The sequence below is a fragment of the Procambarus clarkii genome, chromosome 37, assembly GCF_040958095.1.
Source record: "Procambarus clarkii isolate CNS0578487 chromosome 37, FALCON_Pclarkii_2.0, whole genome shotgun sequence".
NCBI lineage: Eukaryota > Metazoa > Arthropoda > Malacostraca > Decapoda > Cambaridae > Procambarus > Procambarus clarkii.
This window is the reverse complement of record NC_091186.1, coordinates 23214424-23231780: the sequence shown is the minus strand read 5'-3', so window position 1 is coordinate 23231780 and position 17357 is coordinate 23214424. Positions and strand designations below refer to the sequence as shown.

The 17357-nt window shown below is 53.8% G+C and overlaps 2 protein-coding genes across 2 annotated transcripts in view; one reads left to right on the top strand and one right to left on the bottom strand.

Annotated features, from left to right (window-relative positions):
* Positions 1-17357, top strand: part of LOC123765891 (phosphatase and actin regulator 2) — a 568756-nt gene that overhangs the window by 25136 nt on the left and 526263 nt on the right. The window lies entirely within an intron of this gene.
* LOC138371870 (cell death abnormality protein 1-like) lies at positions 13031-15469 on the bottom strand. The gene has a single exon (XM_069336908.1). The coding sequence runs from the start codon at positions 15467-15469 to the stop codon at positions 13031-13033; it is 2439 nt and encodes an 812-aa protein (XP_069193009.1).

The window sequence follows — 17357 nt, the reverse complement described above, 5'->3', positions numbered from 1 at the left end:
TTGCGAGAACGGGTTGCGTCACTCAGTGCTCCGTCACGTCACTCAGTGCTCCGTCACACCACTCGGTGCTCCGTCACCTGCCAGTCTCTCCTTGACGTTAACATATTAACATATTGACATATGACATATTAACATATTGACATATTAACCTTGACATATTAATTATGTTACTGGGCTGTTGAGTATGGGCAATTAATGCATGATACTGCATTATAGGCGTCTGACGGCTGAGTGGACAGTGCTCGGGGTTCGTATTCCTAACGTCCCGGGATCGATGCCCGGCGGAGACGGAAACAAATGGGTAGAGTTTCATTCACTCTGATGCACTATTCACCTAGCAGTAAATAGGTACCTGGGAGTTAGTTGGTCCGCTCGGCCGACCGGCTCCCCTCCCTAAATAGTGTTAACTATTTAATAATATCAAGAATTATATATTAATTTTATTTAAAATAACTGTTATTTTGTGTTGCAGGTAAGAGGGCAGACTGATGACCAGCTGGCCAGGTAGGTCCATGGATGCCACCTACACACCGATCACCTATCTTGAGGTTATCTTGAGATGATTTCGGGGCTTTAGTGTCCCCGCGGCCCGGTCCTCGACCACGCCTCCACCCCCAGGAAGCAGCCCGTGACAGCTGACTAACACCCAGGTACCTATTTACTGCTAGGTAACAGGGGCATTGGGTGAAGGAAACTCTGCCCATTGTTTCTCGCCGGCGCCCGGGATCGAACCCGGGACCACAGGATCACAGTCCAGCGTGCTGTCCGCTCGGCCGACCGGCTCAAATGCGACCTACGTCGCATTTTCCTTATGGAATTAACCAATGTGTTAAAAATGTGATGTATTAGTAAAAATTAAAGCACCTAGGTTTTGATGCATTGGCCTTAACAGAGTTGGTGGGTTGCTGGGGTTCATACATTTCTGGTTAGGGAAAACAGTTGCATTTTTTTTTTTACTGTGTTGCAAAATGTTAGAAACGTGATGGTTGGTTAGTCAACCCATACCTGGTTGATACCTGGTTGATGGGGTTCTGGGAGGTCTTCTACTCCCCAAGCCCGAGGCCAGGCTCGACTTGTGAGAGTTTGGTCCACCAGGCTGTTGCTGGGAGCGGCCCGCAGGGCCACATACCCACCACAGCCCGGCTGATCCGGAACTTCTCTTAGAAAACTATCTAGTTTCCTCTTGAAGATGTCCACGGTTGTTCGGGCAATATTTCTTATAGTCGCTGGGAGGACGTTGAACAACCGCGGACCTCTGATGTTTATACAGTGTTCTCTGATTGTTGTTGTTGTTTACGATTCGCTACCTGGTACAAAAAGTTCCAAGTAGCACGGGCTATGGTGAGCCCGTAGTGGACTTCTTTTTGTGCCTATGGCACCTCTGTTCTTTACTTGTTGTATTCTGCATACTGTGTAGATTTGGGACCTGGCCCTCCAGTATTGTCCATGTGTATATTCTTTGGTATCTCTCTCGTCTCCTTTCTAGTGAGTACATTTGAAGAGCTTTGAGACGATCCCAATAATTTAGGTGTTTTATCTCGTCTATGCGTGCCGTATATGTTCTCTGTATTCCCTCTATTTCAGCAATCTCTCCTGCTCTGAAGGGGGAAGTGAGTACTGAGCAGTACTCAAGACGGGACAACGCTAGTGACTTGAAGAGTACAACCATTGTGATGGGATCCCTGGATTTGAAAGTTATCGTAATCCATCCTATCATTTTTCTGGCTGACGCAATATTTGCTTGGTTATGCTCCCTAAACGTTAGGTCGTCGGACATCATTATTCCCAAATCCTTGACATGCTGTTTACCTACTATGGGCAGATTCGATTGTGTTTTGTACCCTGTATTATGTTTAAGGTTCTCATTTTTGCCGTACCTGAGAAACTGGAATTTATCGTTGTTAAGCATCATGTTATTTTCTGCTACCCAATCGAAAACTTTGTTGATATCTGCTTGTAATTTTTCCATGTCTTCAGCAGAGGTAATTTTCATGCTGATTTTTGTGTCATCTACAAAGGTTGATACGAAGCTGTAACTTGTATTTTTTTTCTTTATCTGATATGAGAATAAGGAACAGCAGTGGTGCAAGGACTGTACCTTGAGGTACAGAGCTTTTAACTGCTCTTGGACTTGATTTTATTTGATTGACTGTTACTCTTTGTGTTCTGTTCGACAGGAAATTGAGTATCCAGCGTCCTATCAGTGAATGTCTCGAGCAACATGGAAGGGGTGCTAGTCCCTAACATTTGGGGGCCTGTCCAGGAGATGAACCCAGGACCTCTCGCACTCCAAGCGAGAATCATACCTCAAAATGTAAAATACCAGTGCTCTTTCCCTAGTCAGAGCATTCCCTCCCCCCCCCCCCAAATGTAACAAGGACCCCCCTCCCTCCCCCCCCCCCTCTCTCTCTCTCTCTCTCTCTCTCTCTCTCTCTCTCTCTCTCTCTCTCTCTCTCTCTCTCTCTCTCTCTCTCTCTCTCTCTCTCTCTCTATATATATATATATATATATATATATATATATATATATATATATATATATATATATATATATATATATGCAGAGGTTAGGTCAGAATAGGTATTTAGGTTCTGTTGGCGATTATTTGTATTTGTAGTATGTGGGTGAAGCATTTACAGTGTTGTGGTTAGAACAAAATTCATCAGTGAAGCACATGTTCCAGAAGTGTTCGAATGAAGTCAGTTGTGAGTCGTGTGTAAACCGTTTTTCATTCATAAACAGGGGGTTTGGCGGGTGGATGGAATCACTTTTGGGTCTTTGGAGGACGGGCTGGTCACACACACGCTGGCGAGTCGTGCCAGTCTCCACACACTCCAAACCTCCGTCTTGACTTGTTAAACCTGAGTTGCTTCAGAGGTGTACTGGTCCCGGCTGCCTCTGTCCTCTCTCCAGAAAACACAGTGACAACACTCCTGGTGCACCAGCACCCTTGAAGCACCGTCATCCTTCTTGACAACCAAAAAACCCCTCTTGCATTAGGTCCATACAGACTATACTACCACTAGTATGGTGGCAGCGGAGAGCCTTCCCTCCTGCCTCGCCCCGACGACACTGCTGGGAAGGAGGTCAGCTCCGGGGCTCCCTCTCACTGCTGTATACCGCCCTGAGCTTCTCTGGTGTCGGTCCTGCTCACAAGTTGACGAACTCTCTCCCACAGTGATGGAGCCGACAAATGGGCGACCTCCTTGACTCTCCAGTGTAAAGTGACCCGCCTTGGCCATTCCTCAAGCTTTCCTCGAGTGCCGTCATCGTCTTGCCTCGCTGTGATTGGTTGTCACAGGCTGCGCCGTCTCAGTGACCATAGCAACTGGAGTTTCCTGCACACAGACACCCAGGGTAGACGACCTTGCATCATTTATATATATTTTTGTATTTATATATACGAGAGTTGTTACATGTGAAGCCACAAGCCAGCACACACAACGTTTCCGGCAGGTCCTTGAACCTAATTCTCCCTGGAATACGACCCGCCAAATCGTTTAACACCCAGGTACCCATTCACTGCTGGGTGAACAGAGGCTACAGTTAAGGTCTGGCGCCCAGTCAATCCTCCCCGGCCAGGATACGAACCCAGGCCAAAGCACTCGCGAAGCGCCGGCAAAGTTCTTTACCATTGTGCTAAAGTGGGGAGTTATGGGGAGAGTAGCAGGTGTGTGGGGGGAGTAATAGGGAGAGTAGCAGGTGTGTGGGGGGAGTAATAGGGAGAGTAGCAGGTGTGTGGGGGAGTAATGGGGAGAGTGCCAGGTGTGTGGGGAGTAATGGGGAGAGTAGCAGGTGTGTGGGGAGTAATGGGGAGAGTGGCAGGTGTGTGGGGGAGTAATAGGGATAGTGGCAGGTGTGTGTGTGGGAAGTAATGGGGAGAGTGGCAGGTGTGTGTGGGAAGTAATGAGGAGAGTGGCAGGTGTGTGTGGGAAGTAATGGGGAGAGTGGCAGGTGTGTGTGGGAAGTAATGGGGAGAGTGGCAGGTGTGTGTGGGAAGTAATGGGGAGAGTGGCAGGTGTGTGTGGGAAGTAATGGGGAGAGTGGCAGGTGTGTTTGGAGTAATGTGGAGAGTGGCAGGTGTATGGGGAGTAATGAGAGTGGCAGGTGTGTGTGGGAAGTAATGGGAAAAGTGGCAGGTGTGTGGGGGAGTAATGGGGAGAGTGGCAGGTGTGTTTGGAGTAATAGGGGAGGCCAGCAGGGGGTGGGGAGCAATAGGGGAGGCCAGCAGGGGGGGTGGGGAGCAATAGGGGAGGCCAGCAGGGGGGGTGGGGAGCAATAGGGGAGGCCAGCAGGGGGGGTGGGGAGCAATAGGGGAGGCCAGCAGGGGGGGTGGGGAGCAATAGGGGAGGCCAGCAGGGGGGGTGGGGAGCAATAGGGGAGGCCAGCAGGGGGTGGGGAGCAATAGGGGAGGCCAGCAGGGGGGGTAGGGAGCAATAGGGGAGGCCAGCAGGGGGTGGGGAGCAATATGGGAGGCCAGCAGGGGGGGTGGGGAGCAATAGGGGAGGCCAGCAGGGGGGGTGGGGAGCAATAGGGGAGGCCAGCAGGGGGTGGGGAGCAATAGGGGAGTCCAGCAGAGGGTGGGGAGCAATAGGGGAGTCCAGCAGGGGGTGGGGAGCAATAGGGGAGTCCAGCAGGGGGTGGGGAGCAATAGGGGAGGCCAGCAGGGGGTGGGGAGCAATAGGGGAGTCCAGCAGGGGGTGGGGAGCAATAGGGGAGTCCAGCAGGGGGTGGGGAGCAATAGGGGAGGCCAGCAGGGGGTGGGGAGCAATAGGGGAGACCAACACTGGGTGGGGAGCAATAGGGGAGGCCAGCAGGGGGTGGGGAGCAATAGGGGAGTCCAGCAGGGGGTGGGGAGCAATAGGGGAGTCCAGCAGGGGGTGGGGAGCAATAGGGGAGGCCAGCAGGGGGGTGGGGAGCAATAGGGGAGACCAACACTGGGTGGGGAGCAATAGGGGAGTCCAGCAGGGGGTGGGGAGCAATAGGGGAGGCCAGCAGGGGGTGGGGAGCAATAGGGGAGTCCAGCAGGGGGTGGGGAGCAATAGGGGAGGCCAGCAGGGGGTGGGCTGGTGTGTGAGAGACGCCTGGGGAACCGAGATAAAAGCGAAGGACTGGGATCGATACCCGGCGCTGCCTTGTGATAGCCGCGGCTGCCTGTGAGGGGGTAAGGGGGGGGGGTGTGAGGGCCAGGGACGGCCCCTGGCCAGGAGGGGGGGGGGGGGGGGGGGTCGGCACCGTGCCGGGGGGGGGGGGGGGGGGGGTTGAGGGACCTGACTGGAAGTGGTGACGTTTGGACAACCGGCCTGGGATTTTTTTTTGTTTTATTATTTTGTACCACAGACGTGGCCAGACATTTACAATGCTAACCAGCATATATACATTTTTTTTTCTGTCCTAGATGGACAGGGTGAGAGATGTGTTAAACATATAGTTCAGCGGTTTATTGAACAATCAACCACAGAAGGTGATTGTAGTGCTTTAAAAATGCTCATCTAACCTACAGACATAAATACAGAGATACACAGATATACGTATTCCCTACATAAAGTGTTGCATAACAATAATGTACAATACATTGTATAACAGATGTATTACATAGTCAATCTAGGGTACAAGTCCAATATATCATCACGTGTTCCAGTACTCGTATAGTAATTACACAGTTCAGCATACCTTAGTCCAGCAGGGCGAAAATCAGTCAGTATCGGTTTGAGTTGTACTTGCCCAGTCATTGACGCGCTTCATTGCTGTATGTACGAGAGAAGATTGTTCAAATATATTACACATCCGGTACATCGTCCACCTTCTTCTACAGAGCCGTCGGTATAGCACTGATACACATCGTTACCCATACTCTGAGTACTTTCAGTGATGCTCTTCAGTGTTAACTGTTTTAATAATGTAGAGTGCACACTATCTTTCTTGGGCGCATTTACAAAATCAACTGATAGATCCCAGTTATCCCATGGAGTAATTGGTTGATTAATCATTAATTGAGTTGGGTACATATTTAATATTTTGATGGAGTTGGCTACCTTGTAGAACCAATATACATAATCAGATTTCGTTCTTCTTCTATAGACCTCAGGTGAGTGCAGCATATTAGAAAGTTTAGCTTGAAACTTCATGTGTTGTCTAGATCTACTCAATGCCTTCACGCCGAAAACTGTGCTAATGAACAAAATTCTCTCACTTATGGTAGGTAATTTTAACTCTGCTCTCATATTAACTATTCTCGTGGACTTTGGAGCCCCAAGGATGAGACGCATAGCTTCATTTTGCAAGGTTTCAAGAGATTTCAGCTCTTTGTCAGTATACAGTGTGAGATGTAGAGCATTGTAGCCAATCACAGAGCGTATAAATGATACATAAAACATTCTAGCAAGTTTCACGTTAATTCCATGATTGACACCAACAAGGACCCGCAAGGGCTTTAATCTCTCCCAAAGTCTCCTCTTGAGAGAAGAAAGGTACCCAGGGTCGTTAATGGGGACACCAAGGTATCTGTAAGACTCGCAGTTCTCAAGTGCTCGCCCATCTATATGATAATTGGCTGGTGGAATACCACACGGAATGAGGGCACGAGTTTTCTGTACAGAGATAAGGAGGCCACATTCCTCAGCTCTAGTAGCAAAAGCGTCGAGCAGAACTTGCATTCTAGGCTCGGTGGCAGCCTGTAAACATATATCATCAGCATAACACATGACAGTGTCTTCATTATTAGTTGGAAGATCTTTAATAAGTTTATGCATCAGAACGTTGAACAATAAGGGACTGAGGACCCCTCCTTGTGGAGTTCCCAGTTCAAAGTGTTTGCTCTCTGTGCTTTTAACACCATTAAACAAAACATATGCTGTTCGATTAGACAAATAGCCCTTTATCCATTTCAGTAATTTTCCTTGTATTCCCAGCTCGGCAAGCTGTTCCAGTATGATTTCTCTGTTTGCTGTATCAAAAGCTGCTGCTAGGTCGATGAAGACTGCTTGAGGGGAAGCTTCAATATGAGCAAAGTATTCAGCAAAACAGTGTTGTGTACCGAGCCCGGGCATAAACCCAAACACATGCAGGCGACGAGTCATAATAATGTGGCTAAAGTATGTTGACCAGACCACACACTAGAAGGTGAAGGGACGACGACGTTTCGGTCCGTCCTGGACAATTCTCAAGTTGATTGTGTCATTCTCAAGTCAAGTCGACAATCGACTTGAGAATGGTCCAGGACGGACTAAATCCAAACAGTTGGGGTGACAGGTGCCCCTGTATACGATACATGAGTCGGTTAAGAACAATACGTTCAAGCACTTTGCAAACACACGATGTTAGAGATATGGGTCTATAATTATCTGAGTGTGGTTTGGGGATGGGAACAATGACACTCTTTGTCCAAGCATCAGGTAATACTCCTTCACGTAAACTCATTCTGTACAACACTAATAGTGGATTACCTGGTACGTGTGAGACTAATCTCAGTAGACTGTAAGTAATACCATCCTCTCCAGGAGCAGTTGATTTTCCCATCTTTAGTGCATGATTTAATTCCCATTCAGTTACATCATTAAGGTCCGACACGTCGATAGCTGTACAGGCAAGATTGATGGTTCGTTGTCAGTTGGGGCGCAACCCGTCCTCGACTCAAGTCCATTACATCCAGCGGTCGACCCCACAGACGCATTCATCAGTTTAACCATACCAATCATTCAAAACAGAAATTTTCTCAAATGTAAATTGATATTATAATACATTAGCATATTGTGCGTATATAGGCATAGGATATTGTGCATATATAGGCATAGGTGTGTAGGTCCTGTTGGCGAGACCCCAAAGCAAGGTGACAGAACCACGGGTGTGAAGGGCCTGCAGCCATGTCCTCAAACACAAAAGGCACATATTGACACCAAACAGGACACACACAACACAGACACCAACACCGACCCACAAACAAGAACATACAAATACAACACCAAAACAAGATACATGAGACAAAAGTACACAAAAGATACAGAAAATTACATGAAAATCACAGAAAAGTGCAAAAACACTGAAGCACCTATCTGACACCACCACGGTGGGGGGCTGACAACACCACGGTGGGGGCTGACAACACCACGGTGGGGGCTGACAACACCACGGTGGGGTCTGACAACACCACGGTGGGGGGCTGACAACACCACGGTGGGGGCTGACAACACCACGGTGGGGTCTGACAACACCACGGTGGGGTCTGACAACACCACGGTGAGGTCTGACAACACCACGGTGGGGGCTGACAACACCACGGTGGGGTCTGACAACACCACGGTGGGGGCTGACAACACCACGGTGGTGGCTGACAACACCACGGTGGGGGCTGACAACACCACGGTGGGGGCTGACAACACCACGGTGGGGTCTGACAACACCACGGTGGGGTCTGACAACACCACGGTGGGGGCTGACAACACCACGGTGGGGGCTGACAACACCACGGTGGGGGCTGACAACACCACGGTGGGGGCTGACAACACCACGGTGGGGGGCTGACAACACCACGGTGGGGGCTGACAACACCACGGTGGGGTCTGACAACACCACGGTGGGGTCTGACAACACCACGGTGGGGGCTGACAACACCACGGTGGGGGCTGACAACACCACGGTGGGGGCTGACAACACCACGGTGGGGGCTGACAACACCACGGTGGGGGCTGACAACACCACGGTGGGGGCTGACAACACCACGGTGGGGGGCTGACAACACCACGGTGGGGGCTGACAACACCACGGTGGGGTCTGACAACACCACGGTGGGGTCTGACAACACCACGGTGGGGTCTGACAACACCACGGTGGGGGCTGACAACACCACGGTGGGGGCTGACAACACCACGGTGGGGGCTGACAACACCACGGTAGGGGCTGACAACACCACGGTGGGGGCTGACAACACCACGGTGGGGGCTGACAACACCACGGTGGGGGCTGACAACACCACGGTGGGGGCTGACAACACCACGGTGGGGTCTGACAACACCACGGTGGGGGCTGACAACACCACGGTGGGGGCTGACAACACCACGGTGGGGGCTGACAACACCACGGTGGGGGCTGACAACACCACGGTGGGGGCTGACAACACCACGGTGGGGGCTGACAACACCACGGTGGGGGCCTGACAACACCACGGTGGGGGGCTGACAACACCACGGTGGGGGCTTACAACACCACGGTGGGGGCTGACAACACCACGGTGGGGTCTGACAACACCACGGTGGGGTCTGACAACACCACGGTGGGGTCTGACAACACCACGGTGGGGGCTGACAACACCACGGTGGGGGCTGACAACACCACGGTGGGGGCTGACAACACCACGGTGGGGGCTGACAACACCACGGTGGGGGCTGACAACACCACGGTGGGGGCTGACAACACCACGGTGGGGGCTGACAACACCACGGTGGGGGGCTGCCAACACCACGGTGGGGGCTGACAACACCACGGTGGGGTCTGACAACAACACGGTGGGGGGCTGACAACACCACGGTGGGGGATGACAACACCACGGTGGGGGATGACAACACCACGGTGGGGGGCTGACAACACCACGGTGGGGGGCTGACAACACCACGGTGGGGGCTGACAACACCACGGTGGGGTCTGACAACACCACGGTGGGGTCTGACAACACCACGGTGGGGGCTGACAACACCACGGTGGGGGCTGACAACACCACGGTGGGGGCTGACAACACCACGGTGGGGGCTGACAACACCACGGTGGGGGCTGACAACACCACGGTGGGGGCTGACAACACTACGGTGGGGGCTGACAACACCACGGTGGGGGCTGACAACACCACGGTGGGGGGCTGACAACACCACGGTGGGGGCTGACAACACCACGGTGGGGGGCTGACAACACCACGGTGGGGGCTGACAACACCACGGTGGGGGGCTGACAACACCACGGTGGGGGGCTGACAACACCACGGTGGGGGGCTGACAACACCACGGTGGGGCTGACAACACCACGGTGGGGGCTGACAACACCACGGTTGGGGGCTGACAACACCACGGTGGGGGCTGACAACACCACGGTGGGGGGCTGACAACACCACGGTGGGGGCTGACAACACCACGGTGGGGTCTGACAACACCACGGTGGGGGCTGACAACTCCACGGTGGGGGGCTGACAACACCACGGTGGGGGCTGACAACACCACGGTGGGGGGCTGACAACACCACGGTGGGGGCTGACAACACCACGGTGGGGGGCTGACAACACCACGGTGGGGGGCTGACAACACCACGGTGGGGGGCTGACACCACCACGGTGGGGGGCTGACAACACCACGGTGGGGGGCTGACACCACCACGGTGGGGGCTGACAACACCACGGTGGGGGCTGACAACACCACGGTGGGGGCTGACAACACCACGTTGGGGGGCTGACACCACCACGGTGGGGGGCTGACACCACCACGGTGGGGGGGCTGACACCACCACGGTGGGGGGCTGACAACACCACGGTGGGGGGCTGACAACACCACGGTGGGGGGCTGACACCACCACGGTCGGGGGCTGACAACACCACGGTGGGGGCTGACAACACCACGGTGGGGGGCTGACACCACCACGGTGGGGGGCTGACACCACCACGGTGGGGGGCTGACACCACCACGGTGGGGGGCTGACAACACCACGGTGGGGGGCTGACAACACCACGGTGGGGGGCTGACACCACCACGGTGGGGGGCTGACAACACCACGGTGGGGGGCTGACACCACCACGGTGGGGGGCTGACAACACCACGGTGGGGGCTGACAACACCACGGTGGGGGGCTGACAACACCACGGTGGGGGGCTGACACCACCACGGTGGGGGGCTGACAACACCACGGTGGGGGCTGACAACACCACGGTGGGGGCTGACAACACCACGGTGGGGGGCTGACAACACCACGGTGGGGGGCTGACAACACCACGGTGGGGGCTGACAACACCACGGTGGGGGGCTGACAACACCACGGTGGGGGGCTGACAACACCACGGTGGGGGGCTGACAACACCACGGTGGGGGGCTGACAACACCACGGTGGGGGCTGACAACACCACGGTGGGGGCTGACAACACCACGGTGGGGGCTGACAACACCACGGTGGGGGACTGACAACACCACGGTGGGGGGCTGACACCACCACGGTGGGGGGCTGACACCACCACGGTGGGGGGCTGACAACACCACGGTGGGGGCTGACAACACCACGGTGGGGGGCTGACAACACCACGGTGGGGGCTGACAACACCACGGTGGGGGCTGACAACACCACGGTGGGGGCTGACAACACCACGGTGGGGGGCTGACAACACCATGGTGGGGGGCTGACAACACCACGGTGGGGGGCTGACAACACCACGGTGGGGGGCTGACAACACCACGGTGAGAGGGGGCTGTTTGCATTCTGTTTTTCTTCTAATGCCTCAGTGACTTTGTCGTAGTGGTCAAGTAGCTGTGAGAGGCATGATCTTCCTGCTCTAAATCCATGTTGGCCTGGGTTGTGGAGGTCATTGGTCTCCATGTTGGCCTGGGTTGTGGAGGTCATTGGTCTCCATGTTGGCCTGGGTTGTGGAGGTCATTGGTCTCCATGTTGGCCTGGGTTGTGGAGGTCATTGGTCTCCATGTTGGCCTGGGTTGTGAAGGTCATTGGTCTCCATGTTGGCCTGGGTTGTGGAGGTCATTGGTCTCCATGTTGGCCTGGGTTGTGAAGGTCATTGGTCTCCATGAAACTAGTGACCTGACTCCTGATCACTCAAATACTTTTATTATGTGGGACGTTAATGCAACTGGTCTATAATTCTTTGCCAATGCTTTGCTCCCTCCCTTGTGTAGAGGGGCAATGTCTGCTGCTTTAAGTGCATCTGGTATCTCCCCCGTGTCCAAGCTCTTCCTCCACACTATACTGACTTGTTGAGTGCAAGAGTTGCATGACTTCTTGAGTCCAAGAGGTGCAAGTCTTCTTCAGTGCAAGAGTTGCAAGTCGTCTTGAGTGCAAGAGTTGCAAGTCGTCTTGAGTGCAAGAAGTGCAAGTCGTCTTGAGTGCAAGAAGTGCAAGTCGTCTTGAGTGCAAGAAGTGCAAGTCGTCTTGAGTGCAAGAGTTGCAAGTCGTCTTGAGTGCAAGAGTTGCAAATCGTCTTGAGTGCAAGAGTTGCAAGTCGTCTTGAGTGCAAGAGTTGCAAGTCGTCTCGAGTGCAAGATTTTCAAGACTTTCAGAAAAATGTACTGCTCCTTGAAGAGGACTTTGAGGCAAACATAACTAACATCTTACAAAGCAAATAAAACAAAAACCACGAGTGAAGGGAAGCATGATATATGCTCTCCAGTAGAGGGGAAGGCGGGGACTGTGAGCTAGCACTCGACCCACCAAGAACTACCAGCAACAGTAGAGGGGAAGGCGGGGACTGTGAGCTAGCACTCGACCCACCAAGAACTACCAGCAACAGTAGAGGGGAAGGCGGGGACTGTGAGCTAGCACTCGACCCACCAAGAACTACCAGCAACAGTAGAGGGGAAGGCGGGGACTGTGAGCTAGCACTCGACCCACCAAGAACTACCAGCAACAGTAGAGGGGAAGGCGGGGACTGTGAGCTAGCACTCGACCCACCAAGAACTACCAGCAACAGTAGAGGGGAAGGCGGGGACTGTGAGCTAGCACTCGACCCACCAAGAACTACCAGCAACAGTAGAGGGGAAGGCGGGGACTGTGAGCTAGCACTCGACCCACCAAGAACTACCAGCAACAGTAGAGGGGAAGGCGGGGACTGTGAGCTAGCACTCGACCCACCAAGAACTACCAGCAACAGTAGAGGGGAAGGCGGGGACTGTGAGCTAGCACTCGACCCACCAAGAACTACCAGCAACAGTAGAGGGGAAGGCGGGGACTGTGAGCTAGCACTCGACCCACCAAGAACTACCAGCAACAAGATGCCAATAATTTAATAAGGGAGCGTCTAAATTGAATTTCCTTCCATGTCAAGTCTCCAGAATCAAAATTACGGAAAGGGGTAATTTACTGGAAATCTGGAGAAGTAATTGAAGTTTGGGGCCCCTTCCAGGCGCTGACACTTGCTGCCTGTATCATGACACTTGCTGCCTGTATCATGACACTTGCTGCCTGTATCATGACACTTGCTGCCTGTATCATGACACTTGCTGCCTGTATCATGACACTTGCTGCCTGTATCATGACACTTGCTGCCTGTATCATGACACTTGCTGCCTGTATCATGACACTTGCTGCCTTTATCATGACACTTGCTGCCTGTATCATGACACTTGCTGCCTGTATCATGACACTTGCTGCCTGTATCATGACACTTGCTGCCTGTATCATGACACTTGCTGCCTGTATCATGACACTTGCTGCCTGTATCATGACACTTGCTGCCTGTATCATGACACTTGCTGCCTGTATCATGACACTTGCTGCCTGTATCATGACACTTGCTGCCTGTATCATGACACTTGCTGCCTGTATCATGACACTTGCTGCCTGTATCACGACACTTGCTGCCTGTATCATGACACTTGCTGCCTGTATCACGGCGCTGACACTTGCTGCCTGTATCATGGTGCTGACACTTGCTGCCTGTATCATGGTGCTGACACTTGCTGCCTGTATCATGGTGCTGACACTTGCTGCCTGTATCACGGCGCTGACACTTGCTGCCTGTATCATGACACTTGCTGCCTGTATCATGACACTTGCTGCCTGTATCATGGCGCTGACACTTGCTGCCTGTATCATGGCGCTGACACTTGCTGCCTGTATCACGGCGCTGACACTTGCTGCCTGTATCATGGTGCTGACACTTGCTGCCTGTATCATGGTGCTGACACTTGCTGCCTGTATCATGACACTTGCTGCCTGTATCATGGCGCTGACACTTGCTGCCTGTATCATGACACTTGCTGCCTGTATCATGGCGCTGACACTTGCTGCCTGTATCATGGTGCTGACACTTGCTGCCTGTATCATGGTGCTGACACTTGCTGCCTGTATCATGGTGCTGACACTTGCTGCCTGTATCACGGCGCTGACACTTGCTGCCTGTATCATGACACTTGCTGCCTGTATCATGACACTTGCTGCCTGTATCATGGCGCTGACACTTGCTGCCTGTATCATGGCGCTGACACTTGCTGCCTGTATCACGGCGCTGACACTTGCTGCCTGTATCATGACACTTGCTGCCTGTATCATGGCGCTGACACTTGCTGCCTGTATCACGGCGCTGACACTTGCTGCCTGTATCATGGCGCTGACACTTGCTGCCTGTATCATGACACTTGCTGCCTGTATCACGGCGCTGACACTTCCTGCCTGTATCATGGCGCTGACACTTGCTGCCTGTATCATGACACTTGCTGCCTGTATCATGACACTTGCTGCCTGTATCACGGTGGTGACACTTGCTGCCTGTATCATGGCGCTGACACTTGCTGCCTGTATCATGGCGCTGACACTTGCTGCCTGTATCATGGTGCTGACACTTGCTGCCTGTATCATGGTGCTGACACTTGCTGCCTGTATCACGGCGCTGACACTTGCTGCCTGTATCATGGCACTTGCTGCCTGTATCATGGCGCTGACACTTGCTGCCTGTATCATGGTGCTGACACTTGCTGCCTGTATCACGGCGCTGACACTTGCTGCCTGTATCACGGCGCTGACACTTGCTGCCTGTATCATGGCACTTGCTGCCTGTATCACGGCGCTGACACTTGCTGCCTGTATCACGGCGCTGACACTTGCTGCCTGTATCACGGCGCTGACACTTGCTGCCTGTATCATGGTGCTGACACTTGCTGCCTGTATCATGGTGCTGACACTTGCTGCCTGTATCATGGTGCTGACACTTGCTGCCTGTATCACGGCGCTGACACTTGCTGCCTGTATCACGGCGCTGACACTTGCTGCCTGTATCATGGCACTTGCTGCCTGTATCACGGCGCTGACACTTGCTGCCTGTATCATGACACTTGCTGCCTGTATCACGGCGCTGACACTTGCTGCCTGTATCATGACACTTGCTGCCTGTATCACGGTGGTGACACTTGCTGCCTGTATCATGACACTTGCTGCCTGTATCACGGCGCTGACACTTGCTGCCTGTATCACGGCGCTGACACTTGCTGCCTGTATCACGGCGCTGACACTTGCTGCCTGTATCATGGCGCTGACACTTGCTGCCTGTATCATGGCGCTGACACTTGCTGCCTGTATCACGGCGCTGACACTTGCTGCCTGTATCATGACACTTGCTGCCTGTATCACGGCGCTGACACTTGCTGCCTGTATCACGGCGCTGACACTTGCTGCCTGTATCATGGCGCTGACACTTGCTGCCTGTATCACAGTGCTGACACTTGCTGCCTGTATCACGGCGCTGACACTTGCTGCCTGTATCACCTGAGGTTGTATTGATCATGGTGCCAAGTGCCGGGAGCTGGTTGGGGCTCTACCAGGAGCTTACACTGGTTGGGGCTCTACCAGGAGCTTACACTGGTTGGGGCTCTGCCAGGAGCTTACACTGGTTGGGGCTCTACCAGGTGCTTACACTGGTTGGGGCTCTACCAGGTGCTTACACTGGTTGGGGCTCTACCAGGTGCTTACACTGGTTGGGGCTCTACCAGGAGCTTACACTGGTTGGGGCTCTACCAGGAGCTTACACTGGTTGGGGCTCTACCAGGAGCTTACACTGGTTGGGGCTCTGCCAGGAGCTTACACTGGTTGGGGCTCTACCAGGAGCTTACACTGGTTGGGGCTCTGCCAGGAGCTTACACTGGTTGGGGCTCTACCAGGAGCTTACACTGGTTGGGGCTCTACCTGGAGCTTACACTGGTTGGGGCTCTACTGGGTGCTTACACTGGTTGGGGCTCTACCAGGAGCTTACACTGGTTGGGGCTCTACCAGGAGCTTACACTGGTTGGGGCTCTACTGGGTGCTTACACTGGTTGGGGCTCTACCAGGAGCTTACACTGGTTGGGGCTCTACCAGGAGCTTACACTGGTTGGGGCTCTGCTAGGAGCTTACACTGGTTGGGGCTCTACCAGGAGCTTACACTGGTTGGGGCTCTGCCAGGAGCTTACACTGGTTGGGGCTCTACCAGGAGCTTACACTGGTTGGGACTCTACCAGGAGCTTACACTGGTTGGGGCTCTGCCAGGAGCTTACACTGGTTGGGGCTCTACCAGGAGCTTACACTGGTTGGGGCTCTGCCAGGAGCTTACACTGGTTGGGGCTCTACCAGGAGCTTACACTGGTTGGGGCTCTACCAGGAGCTTACACTGGTTAGGGCTCTACTGGGTGCTTACACTGGTTGGGGCTCTACCAGGTGCTTACACTGGTTGGGGCTCTACCAGGTGCTTACACTGGTTGGGGCTCTACCAGGTGCTTACACTGGTTGGGGCTCTACCAGGAGCTTACACTGGTTGGGGCTCTACCTGGAGCTTACACTGGTTGGGGCTCTACTGGGTGCTTACACTGGTTGGGGCTCTACCAGGAGCTTACACTGGTTGGGGCTCTACCAGGAGCTTACACTGGTTGGGGCTCTACTGGGTGCTTACACTGGTTGGGGCTCTACCAGGAGCTTACACTGGTTGGGGCTCTACCAGGAGCTTACACTGGTTGGGGCTCTACTGGGTGCTTACACTGGTTGGGACTCTACCAGGAGCTTACATTGGTTGGGGCTCTACCAGGAGCTTACACTGGTTGGGGCTCTACCAGGAGCTTACACTGGTTGGGGCTCTGCCAGGAGCTTACACTGGTTGGGGCTCTACCAGGAGCTTACACTGGTTGGGGCTCTGCCAGGAGCTTACACTGGTTGGGGCTCTACCAGGAGCTTACACTGGTTGGGGCTCTGCCAGGAGCTTACACTGGTTGGGGCTCTACCAGGAGCTTACACTGGTTGGGGCTCTACCAGGAGCTTACACTGGTTGGGGCTCTACTGGGTGCTTACACTGGTTGGGACTCTACCAGGAGCTTACATTGGTTGGGGCTCTACCAGGTGCTTACACTGGTTGGGGCTCTACTGGGTGCTTACACTGGTTGGGACTCTACCAGGAGCTTACATTGGTTGGGGCTCTACCAGGTGCTTACATTGGTTGACAGTGAGCCGATATAAGGAGCTAGAGGTAGGTGCCATGCGGGAGAGAGGAGAAGCACATCCTCTCTTGCTGGAGGTCAGTGAGCAAGTAAGGGAGCGGAGCCCCGAGCGGCCGGCGTGACTTAATTCCGGTGTGGACTCGCCCGAAGTGGGGGAGGACCCATCGCGGCAGAGCCGGAGTGTTGAAAGGGATGTCGTACGGAGAAATTTAT